The following is a 13,456-nucleotide window of genomic DNA, read 5'->3' on the forward strand; positions in this document are numbered from 1 at the left end:
TTCAGAAATGTTTCTGTTCCATTCCTGCATGGGAGAAAGCGGCCAGCACTTTAACAGTGTGAGAGAATGGCCAAACAACATCCCTGAATCATTTTCCACGACCCATTTCTAGTCTTTTTTGGCCTCATATCAATGCTGGCTGTGCACTTCTACATTCCATGTTGTGCCTTTTTACAGGTTTACTTTAGTCCATTGACTTGAGTGACTCAGCACAGGATCGCTCTCTTGGAGAACAAACCTTTGAGTGAACCAGGATGCTATCTAGGAGTGCACTCTATAGGGAGGCCATGTTCCCCAACTTGTAATACCTGCTTTTTGGGGGGAGAGGGGAGTGTAGGGACTACAACTGTATGCACAAGTCTTACTTTAAATAAGCACCCAGGCATTAGACCCTACTTCCAGGGAATTGGTGATACTTATCACACTTCCTAAGCCACTAGTTTAGAGAGAAGCAGTGACAGTTAGGCTGTTCATTAAATATGAATATTTACCACCCCATCTACAAATTGTATTGGTAGGTATTTAAAAAAGCTCTAACGGATGCCTTCCCTGATTCACCCCCCCCCCCCGATTCCTTACAATACCATCAGGTTTTGTTTTGAGTAACAAACAGATGTTGCCTGTGCAACTCATTTGCTGAATAAGGCCTACTTGATGATGTTTAACTTTCCAACACAGTTTACCAAAGCCATTTGACCTTTAGCAGAAATGAGGGTAAAATGAGAATGCAGAACAGTGATTTATTCAGGAAAGAATTATTTATATATCTCAAATATGTTTTTCATTAAAAACGATATTTATTTATACCATACATACTTCAAAAACAGTGTTTTGTTTTGTTCCTTAGATATCATTTACCATTTTTTCTTTATGTTGGTTCTGCCTTTTCAGTATTCCTTTTAACTTGGCTCCCAAGAGCTTGGGGATTTTGAAGAGACAGTGCAGTACAGATAACACTACAAAGGTTCATAAGTTTGGGAAGAACACACCTTTACTGTTCCATGTTCCCCTTCACAAGCATACCGTACATACGCAGCATAAAGGAAAGCATCTCTCCATTCAATTTATAAACAAAAGTAATTAAGATTTTGGAAAAAAGACAAAGCACAAATGAAAAAAATCAAGTTGGCAAATATGATGGAGGTTTGTGATGTAAACATATTTTTAGACATACTGATTGGTAACCATGTTAATTCTGCATAGATAACTTTGAGACTCTGGTTCACTATTGGAAAACAAAAGCATTTGGCCTAAAACAAAACATTTCAATGAAAAAAATCTCTACACACATGGAGATACTTTTTAGGGGGGGGAGGGGAAATGTGTTGGCATTATAACTCTTCAGCTTACCTACTATTCATCGAGACTAATGGGATTTAAGTTAGCCAGAACTAACTGGTTTCCAATTGATTTAGTCACAAATACCTAACTGGGCTTGTGCCAATGTGTCTATTCAAGAGGAAGGAATCTATTTATCTGGGGTAGTTTCCTCAAAGTAAAATTAACAGAAAGTAGTGTTAATATTGATATGAAATTAACAGTGACTAAAGTTACATGGCAGACTTGGAAGCTGAAAAGAACCAAGCTTTTCTGGTTTTGCAGTTACAAGAGAGATGTTTTAGGAAAGAAAAACATTCTCTTTGAGTTAGCATTAGACTGTAGGTGGAAATAGTTCTTTTTTTTAAAGTGTTATATGATCACACCATAATGGTTTTGGCTGTAGGCTGAGATTAAGTAAATATCATCAGTCAGTCAGTATGCTGTGGTAATGGAGGCTGCCGGTGTGGTTTGCCATGCTCAGACAACATGTGTAAATACAAGAAACAAAAAAAACACACACACATTTGGGAGCAGCTTCTCCCTGTCTTCCTCCATCGTTTGATCCTCTCGGATGTGCTCTTTCCTAACTCTACTATAACTCTTGTCTGGAAAAAACCATGTTAGGAAAGTACAAAATACTAAAACAATTATTTCAGGGTTTCTCCTCCTTGTTGTTGATTTGTCCAGAAGGGAAGTTACCCAGGAAAATGAATAGTACATATTTCTCAAGCATTTTAAGTGCTTGTGCCATTAATGGCTTTTGATTGCTTCTACAAAAAACACATCTTAATAGTACAATGTTTACATCAGCACAAAGTGCTTGGGCCAAGTCTTCAGTACAGGATAGAAACTTTGGGCTGGATCCTATGGGAAGAGCTGCAGAAATAGCGGGTGAATCAGATTTCCCTCCACTCCTCCCTGTTCCCCAGCAGCCTTCTATGTGCCCCTGAAAATCTTCTACTTTTGGCCCCAAATAAGCAGAAAGCACCATCACATGAAGGCCTGCAGCAAATAAGGTGAAAGGCAAAATCACTTTGCTCTCCACTGCTCACCAGTGGTGGAAAAAGTCCTTTGCCAGCAGAAGACAAGGAAATCCTCCCCAATTCCCATTCCTCTATAAAGGTCCCTGTCCTGTTGAGTATTTTGCTTGTGAAATTTCAGCATTCGTTAGTAGAAGATTTTTGAAATTTATAGAAGGTTGTGGGGGAAAGTAGGAAAAATCCACTCTACCAATTTCTTCCACAAGCTTCTCCATAGGATCCAACCCATTCATTTCATGAATTTATGTCCATCTCTTAAGAAATTGAGACCCTAATGAAATATTACGGGGTACTCATAGGTGCTGCCCTCCCACCCACTCATTTTTTTTTTAAGAAAAAGGAACATGTGACAGATTTGCATGTAAAGTTGCATTTCTATACCCTTCAAAAGTTATGGATGGAACTGCATCAGAGATTGCTTTTTCTAAATATTAAGGACAAGCCTTGGGATCATGTAGGTTTGTGGCAGCCATGGACGGGATTCTGTGCACTGACACTGGAAGGCCCTGATGGAGAAACATTTTTGCCCTCTTTCCCTTCATCTAGCTGCTGCCTGTGAGCCTCAAATGATAATGGCCAAGACTGGAGAGGAAAACATCATGTTGCATCCAGGGATCTTGCACTTGTGCATTTCTCATAAAAAGCCATGCAATGTTGATAGCTGCCCTGAGAAGGTAGAAAGCTCCTCCTGCCTATCACACCAGTGGTGCTTCAAGACTCTACTGATGGCTGAGGGAAGCAAAGATGGATTAATTTGCTTGTTTCTACTCCTCAGATCATGTTGCCTGGATTTTCATCAGAGTGGATCCATTAAATCATGGCCTTATATTTTTGAGGCTAATTTATGGCTGCTATAGGAAGGGGTTGCATAGAAACCAGGCAACCCAATGGGTCCTCCATAACATTTAGAGAAGGCATCAGGCACGTATTTCCTGAATGATCATCCTTTCTCCATTGAAGAAATGCCTCTTTTGTCTCATGCTGCATAACCATGTAGCTTCTTAAGGAGAGTTATGAATCTGTTTTGTGGATCCTGAGTGGAACTTTTTTTTCCAATTCATTCTTTGCTCCCAAATTCCTAAGTGACATTTTTCTGGGCAGGCAAAATCTTGCATCACGGTCATAGTAGCTGATTACATTTTGGTTACTGAAAACTTGTGCAAAGTTGGCAATTTAGTGTTAAGACGAACATTTCCGTTTTGTTTGGAATTCACTGCTCCATACTGACCAGATCATTTTAATTAATAAGACACTGAAAGTATGGCAATACTTTTAAGGGAAAAAAGGGCATGGATATTATTACACATCCCCACATTGTGTAAGAAAAAAGTGCATGACTGTATTTATGTAATAGTAACAAGACAAAAATAAAATAACCAAACCCTCAAACCTGTATCAGACCTGGTGCTCTAACGCATGCCAGCACCACCTCATTACGCATCCCTAGCAGGTAGTTAAAAAAACAAGACCTCGTGTTTTCATTTTTTTCAAAACAAAAATGTGCATTGAAGCTAATATAAATGAATAGAACTAGCCAGCAAATTATCCCCCCCCTGCTTATCTAACAGCTGGATGTAAATGTAAAGGTAAAAAAAAACCAAACAAAAAAAAGTTAAACCACCATCAATACAATTGTTTTACATCATGGGCCCTCAAGGCTCTCTATATACAAGTGTCACAGCCATGCGTAGTTGACGTTCTTTCAAAGGTTTAAAATACACAAAGATGACTGAAGCTGTTCTTTTTTGTTTGTTTGTTCCTGGCGTGCTTTGTTTCCTTGGGATTTTCATTTGTTTCCTTTCCTTTTCTAAGGTGGCAGGCATCAGTCACAGTTAGAAGAAACAGTCTCTTTGGAGATGACCACATATCTCTTTACAAAAGTGGGGTGTTAAAATGCAAATTTCTTTATGTTTATCCCCACCCCACCCACAATGGAAATACCATTCCAGATTAAAGATACTACCCCAACCCACAAAAAAAGAAAATCCCTAACAAACAAACAAAAAAAAGGAAGGTAGGTAGGTGGGGAAAGCACCTGGTGTTTTTCTGTTCTGTTACAAAAGAAAAAAAGATATATATTTATATTTATATTTTTATATATTTATAATAATAGTCTGTAAATGACAGTCCAAAGAAATAAGGCCCTCTATGAGAGCTGGCATTTGCCATGTCCATCTTTGAACTAATCTAGCGAAGTGAAGGGAATGTTTTTATGCAGGTTTGGGTTCTGACTGTGCCTATTCCGGCTGCGGACAGAGGAAAACATCATGTTGCATCCAGGGATCTTGCACTTGTGCATTTCTCGTAAATGTACAGTCTTGTAATGCACTCTGAGAGTCCCCTTGTTGCTGTACATTTTGTGGCAAATGTTACACATGATCCCCCCATTGTTCATGGAGACACTGCTGTACAGGAGAGATCCTGGGGCTTCGGCACCCATGCCAATGCCTAAGGCTGGGCCATCAGCTTTGTGTGATGACTCCCCACTGTCACTTGCCCCGTCAACATCATCAAGGAGAATCCCCTCGTCGCTCCCTGCATCGGATTCTCTTGAGGAATGGATGCTACCACTAGATTGGATGCTGGATGTGGTGCTTAGGTCTAGCACCATATATTCTTCTGACATGCCCCTTCGATACCCATTCAGATGGGAATCTTCAGTACCTGCAGGGGAGGATGTATCTTCCCTTAAATCAAACCCCATCTGATGTGGGGCACCATAGATCTTCATCAAAAATTCATCACGGAGATCCTTGCTAAGTGAGGGCTGAGATGTATCCAGTCCCATATCATCCAGTTCTTTGGTCAACAGTTTACGGTGCAGGTTTATGTTAGCACTGTGTCTGGGAAAGAAAAAGGGAGGGGAAAGGGGGAGAAGAAAAACATACAGTGTTTTGATTACATTTACAGTATAACCCTTACAGATGAAATCAATTTAGCAATGAGCAGTCTTCTCAAACTATCAACACCGCTTCCCCTTTTCTTGGAAATCCAATCATCTCTGTTTGGACACTCAAATCATAAAGCAAGATGGCTGTCTCTCCCCCTGCAACTCCACAATTTTCTTTCAAGTAACAACAATCCTTATATTTTGGATTGCGCAATATATAACAGGTTTATCAACATCACGTGGCTGTTTTGAGCAATTACTCTCTCTCCAAAAGCATACTCTCTCACAAGACCTAGGAACGAGGGAGAAAACCAATGGAACATCAGTAGGTGGATTACATAGGACACATTAGTCCACACTATTAAAGTCTGGGATCATAATAGTAGACACCAGTGGATGGCAAAAGATCTAAGAAATTAATCTAAGAAGTTATTTCTGGCGATTTCAAATGGGAGAAGAAGACAGGCTTTTGAGCCTGATTCATCAGGTTTTTAATAGCGGATCTTAGAGAACTTGACCATAGATTTCAAATGAGCAGTTCCTAAGATACTGGTGGCTTAAAACTGTCATCTGTTTAGAAAGTTCTGCTTAGATAAGGTCTTAAGTACAAACCAAATCTGGAGCATAACTATTAACCACAGAAAAGCTCATTCTATATTAAGTCACTGCAGAAATGAGGGAAATCTGTTCTCTATTATTCCCAACAGTTTTTTTTTCTAAATTAGCAGCAGATTAATGGATATTACTGTGCTATAGAACACCAAACTAAGTCTTAGGGATACAAATGTTGATTGTTCTGTTTATTTAATTAATTGCTTGCTCCTTGGGGTAGATGACGATTTTAAAAGAGCACTAAAATGAAAAACACCCTTCTGGTAACAAATATTATTATCAACTAAATTGCATGGACTATGTGACATTGTGTGGGGCTCAGCACAAGACCTCTGCTTGTGCTAGGGCTCTTGTGGAAGTAGAACCAAAAGACTGCAGTAGCTGCTGGCATTAAGTCACACTTATCACCACTTGTGCTTCCACTTGCACAAGATGTTGTACAACCAGTTTCCAGGCATTGCAATATATAGAGAGGGAAGTGCAAGCTCTTTCACAAGCAGAACTGTGCTGAGTCTGTTTAGATGTCCAAGTGTTTGCAAACTCAGCACCCAACCCTGCAAGAAGAATCATGACGCTCTCGGCTTCCTCACTGGAAATGCGGAGCAGGGCCCTGTTTAGTCCATCTGCTTACTGCCAACTACAGTTTTGCTGAAAGCTAATAGGAGGTTTGCAAAGTTTAGGTAACACCATGTGGGATTATTTCAGCATGCAGATCTGAGGTGCTCAAGTACACAAGCAATCAGAACATGGATCACTGGACTCTGTTCCAATTGCAAAGTAAAACCTCAAACTTAGTGCAGAGCCAAGTCAAAGGATTGATTTGGTGTCAATTGCACATGGGCATAAAGCAGATGAGCAAGCAAATCATTCATGCAGGTATTTTAACAGAGGGGGGAAAAGATTATTTATCTAAGCTTTTTCCTGTGCATACTTGCTAGTTCTGCATAACCATATGTTTGCATCCTGCTATAGCAGTGTGTGTGTGTGTGTGTGTGTGTGCGTGCATGTGCGGGGGGGGGGGTGATTTCCCAACCACCACACAATCAATCCAAATGGGGGATTCACCAGATTCCTCATGTTCAAATCTGCATTGTAATGCAGAGGCACATATGGATTCAGATGTGTGAGGGCAATTCCTAATTGAGAAGGATGGCTCTTCCTGACTTAGGGTGACTAAGGTTGCAGGCCTAAGAAAATGTTTCTGGGAGTAAGCCCCAGTTTATAAAATGGGACTTACTTCACAGTAGATGATGAAACTGAGTTTCCCAGATGTTGGCTGAACAAATAACATAATATTTGCAACATTCAACATGCCTTATCTAGCATATACCTTATTAAACACAACAGCAGTTTACCCTCCTTAGATAGAAAGCAGGTAACTGACCTCAGTTAAAGAGTGTATTGATAATTGAAGGAGGGAAAAATCTGGCTTCCAAATGGAGAATGTCTCTTGTGGAGAAAAGCTACTGATATGTCTGTAGGAGCTGTAGCCCTTTTATATCCAGAGGTATACTGTTGTTGTTTTCTCAGCACACAAGTGTGTTATGCGTATCCCCACACTGCACTTATGAAGGCTGAGCTTACCTTGTGATAAGATCAGCTTTCTAATCTTTTGCTAAATCGAGATCACAAAAGAAAGAAGAAGACAGCAAGAGAGAGACAGAGAGAGAGAGAGAAAAGAGATGGAGAGAAAGAAACAGAGAGAAAGAGAACAAATTCACATTCCAATCCAGTCACATCTGGCTTAAAACAAAAAAGAAAAGAGAATCTTAAAACAATAAAATACAGGCTAAAAATGCTTTGGCGATGAGATCATTTTCTGTCACCCATCATCTCACTTACACTGTTGTCCTGATGGTTACCGGACCAACCACAATCTAAAATCATAAATCATATCAGACAAAAGCAAATTCACATCATCCACAGACTGGTTCTGAACAGATGCATGCAATGTTCATGCACTTGAATGATAAACAAACACGAGTAAAGCCTCTTGGGCAGAATTATTCCTTGCCCACTCTAGTGTCAGATGGCAAATGACTCAGAGGGAAATGGGCTAAGCCAAGAACAGGAAGCATTCATTCTTGTATGTTGGCAAATGGCAATTGTGCCACCCAACTTATTTCACCATTGGAACAGCACTACTGAGCTTCACGGTACAATGGATTCAGCAAACCGTCCCATGAAATGTACTTCCCTGATTGTGTCACACAGACCCGCCTTGGGACAGTGGCCAGTTTAACTGCAGCAGCATGACAGCTGCTTGCTTTGACAAGCCATTTGGGGGCAGCAGTGGGTCAGGCAACTTTTACCAAACCAAAATGTACTCTGCCTCATCTCCAAGATGCTCAGAAAAGCTCACCAATTTAGAATTAACATTTTAGTCCAGTTGCAACCTGGAGAATAGGCATATAGCTTTAAAGTCTCTGACTCAGAGGAAGAGGGACAGCCATGGTTTCTTCTGCTTAAGCATGACTCCTTTTACCCATGCCTGGTCTGACATACCAAGTGAGACCCAAGGTGTGGTAAGAGGGCAGAGCAATAAATGGATGGGACTTCCTGCTCCTCTAACCCTATCCAGAAATGTAAGGCTACAGGCTCATTGTCTGATTTGCGACCCAGTAACCCAGAGATGGTTCATGCTAAAAAAAAGAGCAACTTGCCAAAGGCTATACTGTGCACTTTATAATCTCAAGAGAGCTGGCTTTTCCACTCCAATCATGACAACAAATAATGAGATAGCCTCTATGCTGTAGCACTGAAGGTGGCCACCATATCACCATTGGTCAGGTCAACCTAGTTTCAATTTTTGCATGATCTCCCAGCACCTATTGCCAGTGTTTGTGCCACAGTAAGCATGGCTGTAGTACATAGGACTATCGCATGAATGAAAATGCCTGCCCCCCCATGAGAGAAGGGAAAGGTTGCTAGATGTCGATCTGTTAAGAGATGCAGCTGGTTTATGCTATCAATAGAAAGTGATGCCATACTCATTCACATGTCATTTATAGCAAGAGCTATCAGTAACCTAATTAAACTATGTACCAGCCCTTAATATCTGTCAGGCAAACGATGTGCAGAAATGTGTGGACAACTTCTGGCACTCCCGTCAGCAAGGTCCCTTTTCCGCTGTCAGCAGTACCACTGGCTTCTTGTAATATAATTACATTGACTTTTATTCAATTAAGTGCCATTCCGAGCTTTAAAAAAACCTTGCTTTATCAATTGATTCAGGTGTAATGCAATAATAAAGATGAACTCATTGCAGTGCATTAGCTCTGCTGTTCATAACTTCTGAACACGGGTTCATTCATGGTAGTCGATTTCCATTATGCAACCACAGTTCAAAATAATTGATTCTGTTACATTCATTTCTTAATCTATATCATTCGTGTTGGAGAATCCTCCTCAAGATCATATGCAAACGGAAAAAAATTCTACTCAGTGAAGTGCTGTGGTTTTCATATTTTCACATTAACACCGAAATCTGAGTGTTTAAAACATCACTAGAATTATGAATGCTTTTCTCTAATGCAGACAGCTGTTCCAAGAGGTGTAGGTGAGGTTGAAAGAGACAGACAGTGGCGGTGAATGAAAGACATGACATGTGATGTGAGCCATACAAATGTTCCATGCACACCCCACTGTTATATAAATGCACGCATCATGTACAGCAGCCAATTTGTTTGTTGTACTAGCTTGCCAGCAGCTGGTTGCCTTACTATATTTGCCACTGGAATGCTGATATGTACATGAATAGGCAGTGTCTGTGGTAAACATGCTAAAACATTCCAAGGCATGTGTGCAATAGCTATAGTGCAATTCTATGCAGAATTACTTAAGTCCAAGCCAATTAATTTACATTGATTTAGACCAATGTAACTCTGTATGGAATTGCACTGTTATACAGGTAAATGTTTTATCCATGGTGTACTTAGTTTCTGTTTTGGTACCAAGATAGGCCATTTTTTATTCTTATTTCTAAAAATGTTTGAAAACTTTACAAGAAATGTCACAAATATTATGGAAACTTTTTTGGCTTTGGAAAAATTTTCATTTTAGGTAAGGCTACATACAAAGATTTTTTGCATCCTTGGTGGTGAATGACTTCACCATATTACCACCACAGCAGAGCTAATGCGCAAGTCACCACTTGACACCCTCCTATACCATAGTGAGGCCAGTAACTACCACATTCCCCTCTGCATCATGAAGAGAAGCAGCCACCCACTCTCCTTGCCCACTCTGGCAAGGAGGTTATTCTCTGCCCACCTCACTCCCTTGAACACAGAAAGGTATATTGTGGTGAGAAGCCATCTCTTGTCCTCCTGCACCACAGCAAGGAAAGGCAAGAAGCCACCATCCAACACTCGTACCCATTGTGACAAGGCTCGGTAAGATAGTAAATCATGACCTGCCCACACTGAAATGGGAAGCCACTGCATGTCCTCCTCACCCATGTGCTGTTGGGGAAGGAAGTGGGAAAAGGGTCAAGGATGTAAGGTGAGTGAAAGGAGCTAGAAGGTAGACTACTTACTGCTTGCCAGCAGCTCATGGACACCAGGGGTGCCTCCCAATCTACTGTGGCAGGTGCTGATAAGGTAACAAGGGTGGTTGTTGCCCCTCCACCTCTAATACCCTTGAAAAATATGCTTAGTTTGATCAAAATTCTTTGAGTTTTACTTTAGATCTGACAGATGTTTAATTTGAAGAAAAACCCCTATATTTTCATAGAATTTCACTTTAGGGAAAATTTTCTAAGTTCTGATAAGGTTTTCATATTTCAGTATCAAACATGATGAAAATCTTTCTGCTGCTATACGTTTGCCATAATACTGTACCGTATGACATGGCAGGATTTAGCAACTAGTTAGTTCAAAATCAGCACAATTTGGGTTCTGTTTAAGCCTATTATCCCTATCGTGTGTTATCACTTTAGATTATAAAATTATTCTCTCATAAGGATTGATTCAGAGTTTTTAATAAATATATGAGTAGCACTACGGAAGAGGAGTATTATTTCCCATTATAGCAACATACTAACACTAGTCTAGGCTTGAAAAAATAAGCAAGCAAATGGCTCTTAATTTTATAATACCACCTATTAATGAGCTAATGCATTTGTTTATTAATCTACCATTTAAAAAACCCACCCTAATGTTTCAAAAAACAATATTTGTCTTGCAATTTTAAGTGGTAGTTCCAGAGAATATTGTTTGTTTTCTTCTACTAATTAGAGCAGCAGTGATTTTTTTTAAATTAGGTTATAGGAAAAAGTTTCATCTGGTGAAAATATTGTATGGATAAGAGGAACTGGAAAACAAATAACAAAGTAATTTGGAGACACTAGAAAATTGGGTGGCACTCAAAGAAGATATCATCATTATACGTAACTGAGACACTGCAAATATATTCAGCTAGGTATAATGAGGGAAAGGAGGTACTAGGATAGTATTTTAAAAGTGGAATAATTTATAATATTAAAAGTCTTCATGACTGGTGAAGGGTTATGCTAGATGGAAATGCCAGCAACTGATATAGCTCAGTGTAGTGGTTAAGAGCAACAGCTTCTAATCTGGTGAACTAGTTTTGATTTCCCCACTCCTCCACTTGGAGCCAGCTGGGTGATCTTGAGCTCTCCACAGCACTGATAAAGTTGTTCTGATCAAGCAGTAATGTCAAGGCACTCTCAGCCTCACCTGCCTCACAGGGTATCCGTTGTGACAGGAAGAGAAGGTGATTGCAAGCCGCTTTGAGACTCCTTCAGGTAGTGAAAAGTGGGGTATAAAAACCAACTCTTCTCCAATCGAGGGGGATAAGGGAAACCAATTGTTTTACTGGTAAGCACTGGGGGAGACAATCAATGTGCCAAGGGAGACAATCAATGTGCAATCAACATACAAATGTTCACTAACAAGTTTTGAAGCCAGCAGCATTGTAGCAATGGAACAAAATTATTAAGTAGAATGTATTTTTCCATTATCTTTTACACAGTGTGTGGGGTACCTAAATATTTAATCATTTTCTGTACAATTGTCATTATTAACTACCTATAAATCTAGTTACTAATTTTTTTTAATTATAGAATTTGTTTTCTTCTTGGTTATAGACCGACTTTTATTTAGCCGTAGTTTTTCAGTAATATAAAGAAGATAAAGAAAGTTTGCACCTCTAATCAATGCACTAAATTTATGGTTTTCTTTATAACCAATGACTGCCATCATCTGCAGGATTGAAGCCAATATAACTATCCTTCTCGGTTCATGAGTAACTTCTGTTTAAAACCCCTTTTAGTTGATGGTGATTTGCTTCAATGCATTAATTTTATGCTTTAAAACAACAACAAATCTTGCAAAGTCTAGGTCACAATATAAATGCATGAGTTTAAATTAATGTCAGGTTCAACGGATTATTAACAAATCTAAATGATGTTTCATGATAGTAGCAAATCCACAGCTCAAAGGACTTGAAAGGTAAAATTTAAAAAGTCGTATTGAGACCACCCAATCTTCATGTCATAACTGCCCAGTTGTCCAGACTGTTGAGATTATATAATTCTGTTTTGCAGAACTGGTACTTTGTAAGCCAAAGTTAGGAGTAGTGGTTCAATGGCAGAGCATTTTTTGGCATGTAGAAAGCCTCAGGTTCAATGGCTGGCATCACCAATTGAAAGCATCAAATAATAGTTAATGTGAAAACCTTTGTGTGAGACCCTAGAAAACCACTGACAGTATAAGTAGACATACTATAATGGACCAAGAGCCTAATTTAGTATAAGCCTCATATGTGATAACTGCACAATGTGGTCATTCCTAAAGTTCCATGAAAGAAACTGTAACAAGTAAACTGCTTTACGTACTTCATGGCATCATGATCTCAGCCCATAAAAAAACTCCTAGAGAGACTACTGACTACAACAATATTAGTGTTTTAGAAAGTATTCTTTAGCCACATTGACTGATTATGAATGGCGGTGGTTGCACTGGGCCGCTGGCAGTTCCCAGCGGTAGGGCTGCTTCCTGAGTATGCACAGGGGACAAAATTCCCTGACACACACAGACTGCCCCAGAGTTGAGCATGCACATACACAACTCCAGGGTGGGAAAGGTCTGCTGTGTCTCAAAGTAGCAGCGGAGGGGGGAGGCATGGGGATCCTACTGCAGGATGGTGGGATAATGGCATGCCACTATCCCACCATTGTGGGGGTGAGGACATGCCCTGTATGGCTCCATAGTACTGCGAAGCTGAACAGGGCATTTTGTGTCCCTGCAGGGACACCATAGGTGTGGGGAAGGGAAGACCTGACTCTTCCCTTATACACAGTCCTGCCCCGGCTCCGGCTCTGTTGGCCACCACAGCAAGTCAGGGAAGGCAGAAGAATCCGTGTTCCCTTGCCCTGGGCCATCTGAGGCCCTGATTCGGCCCAGGGCTGGGAGGGGGATGGGATGTTGGCAATGTTGTGCATATGCAGGGACTGGTCCCCTGTCACTGCCAGCCCGGCCTTTCTGCCCCGTGAATAATCAGTCAATATCAGATCTCTTGATATATATGTATTATATTACAATGAATGTGCAGCATTTGGCAGATGCGTACA

At 40.2% G+C, this 13,456-nt stretch overlaps 1 protein-coding gene across 9 annotated transcripts in view; it reads right to left on the reverse strand.

The window, feature by feature from the left end:
- Positions 1 to 724: 724 nt before the first annotated feature.
- The window catches only part of BNC2 (basonuclin zinc finger protein 2), a 450,738-nt gene continuing 438,006 nt past the window's right edge, over positions 725 to 13,456 (reverse strand). For 6 of the 9 annotated variants that reach the window (XM_077345139.1, XM_077345135.1, XM_077345134.1 and 3 more), the window contains one exon: positions 725 to 5,203. In XM_077345139.1, the coding sequence (XP_077201254.1) occupies positions 4,543 to 5,203 (661 nt within the window). In that variant the 3' untranslated portion in view covers positions 725 to 4,542. Of the gene's footprint in view, positions 5,204 to 7,446; positions 7,478 to 13,456 lie in introns of all 9 variants that reach the window. The other 3 variants (XR_013232606.1, XM_077345141.1, XM_077345142.1) reach the window with 2 other exon arrangements.

The sequence above is a fragment of the Paroedura picta genome, chromosome 7 (genome assembly GCF_049243985.1).
Source record: "Paroedura picta isolate Pp20150507F chromosome 7, Ppicta_v3.0, whole genome shotgun sequence".
Lineage (NCBI taxonomy): Eukaryota > Metazoa > Chordata > Lepidosauria > Squamata > Gekkonidae > Paroedura > Paroedura picta.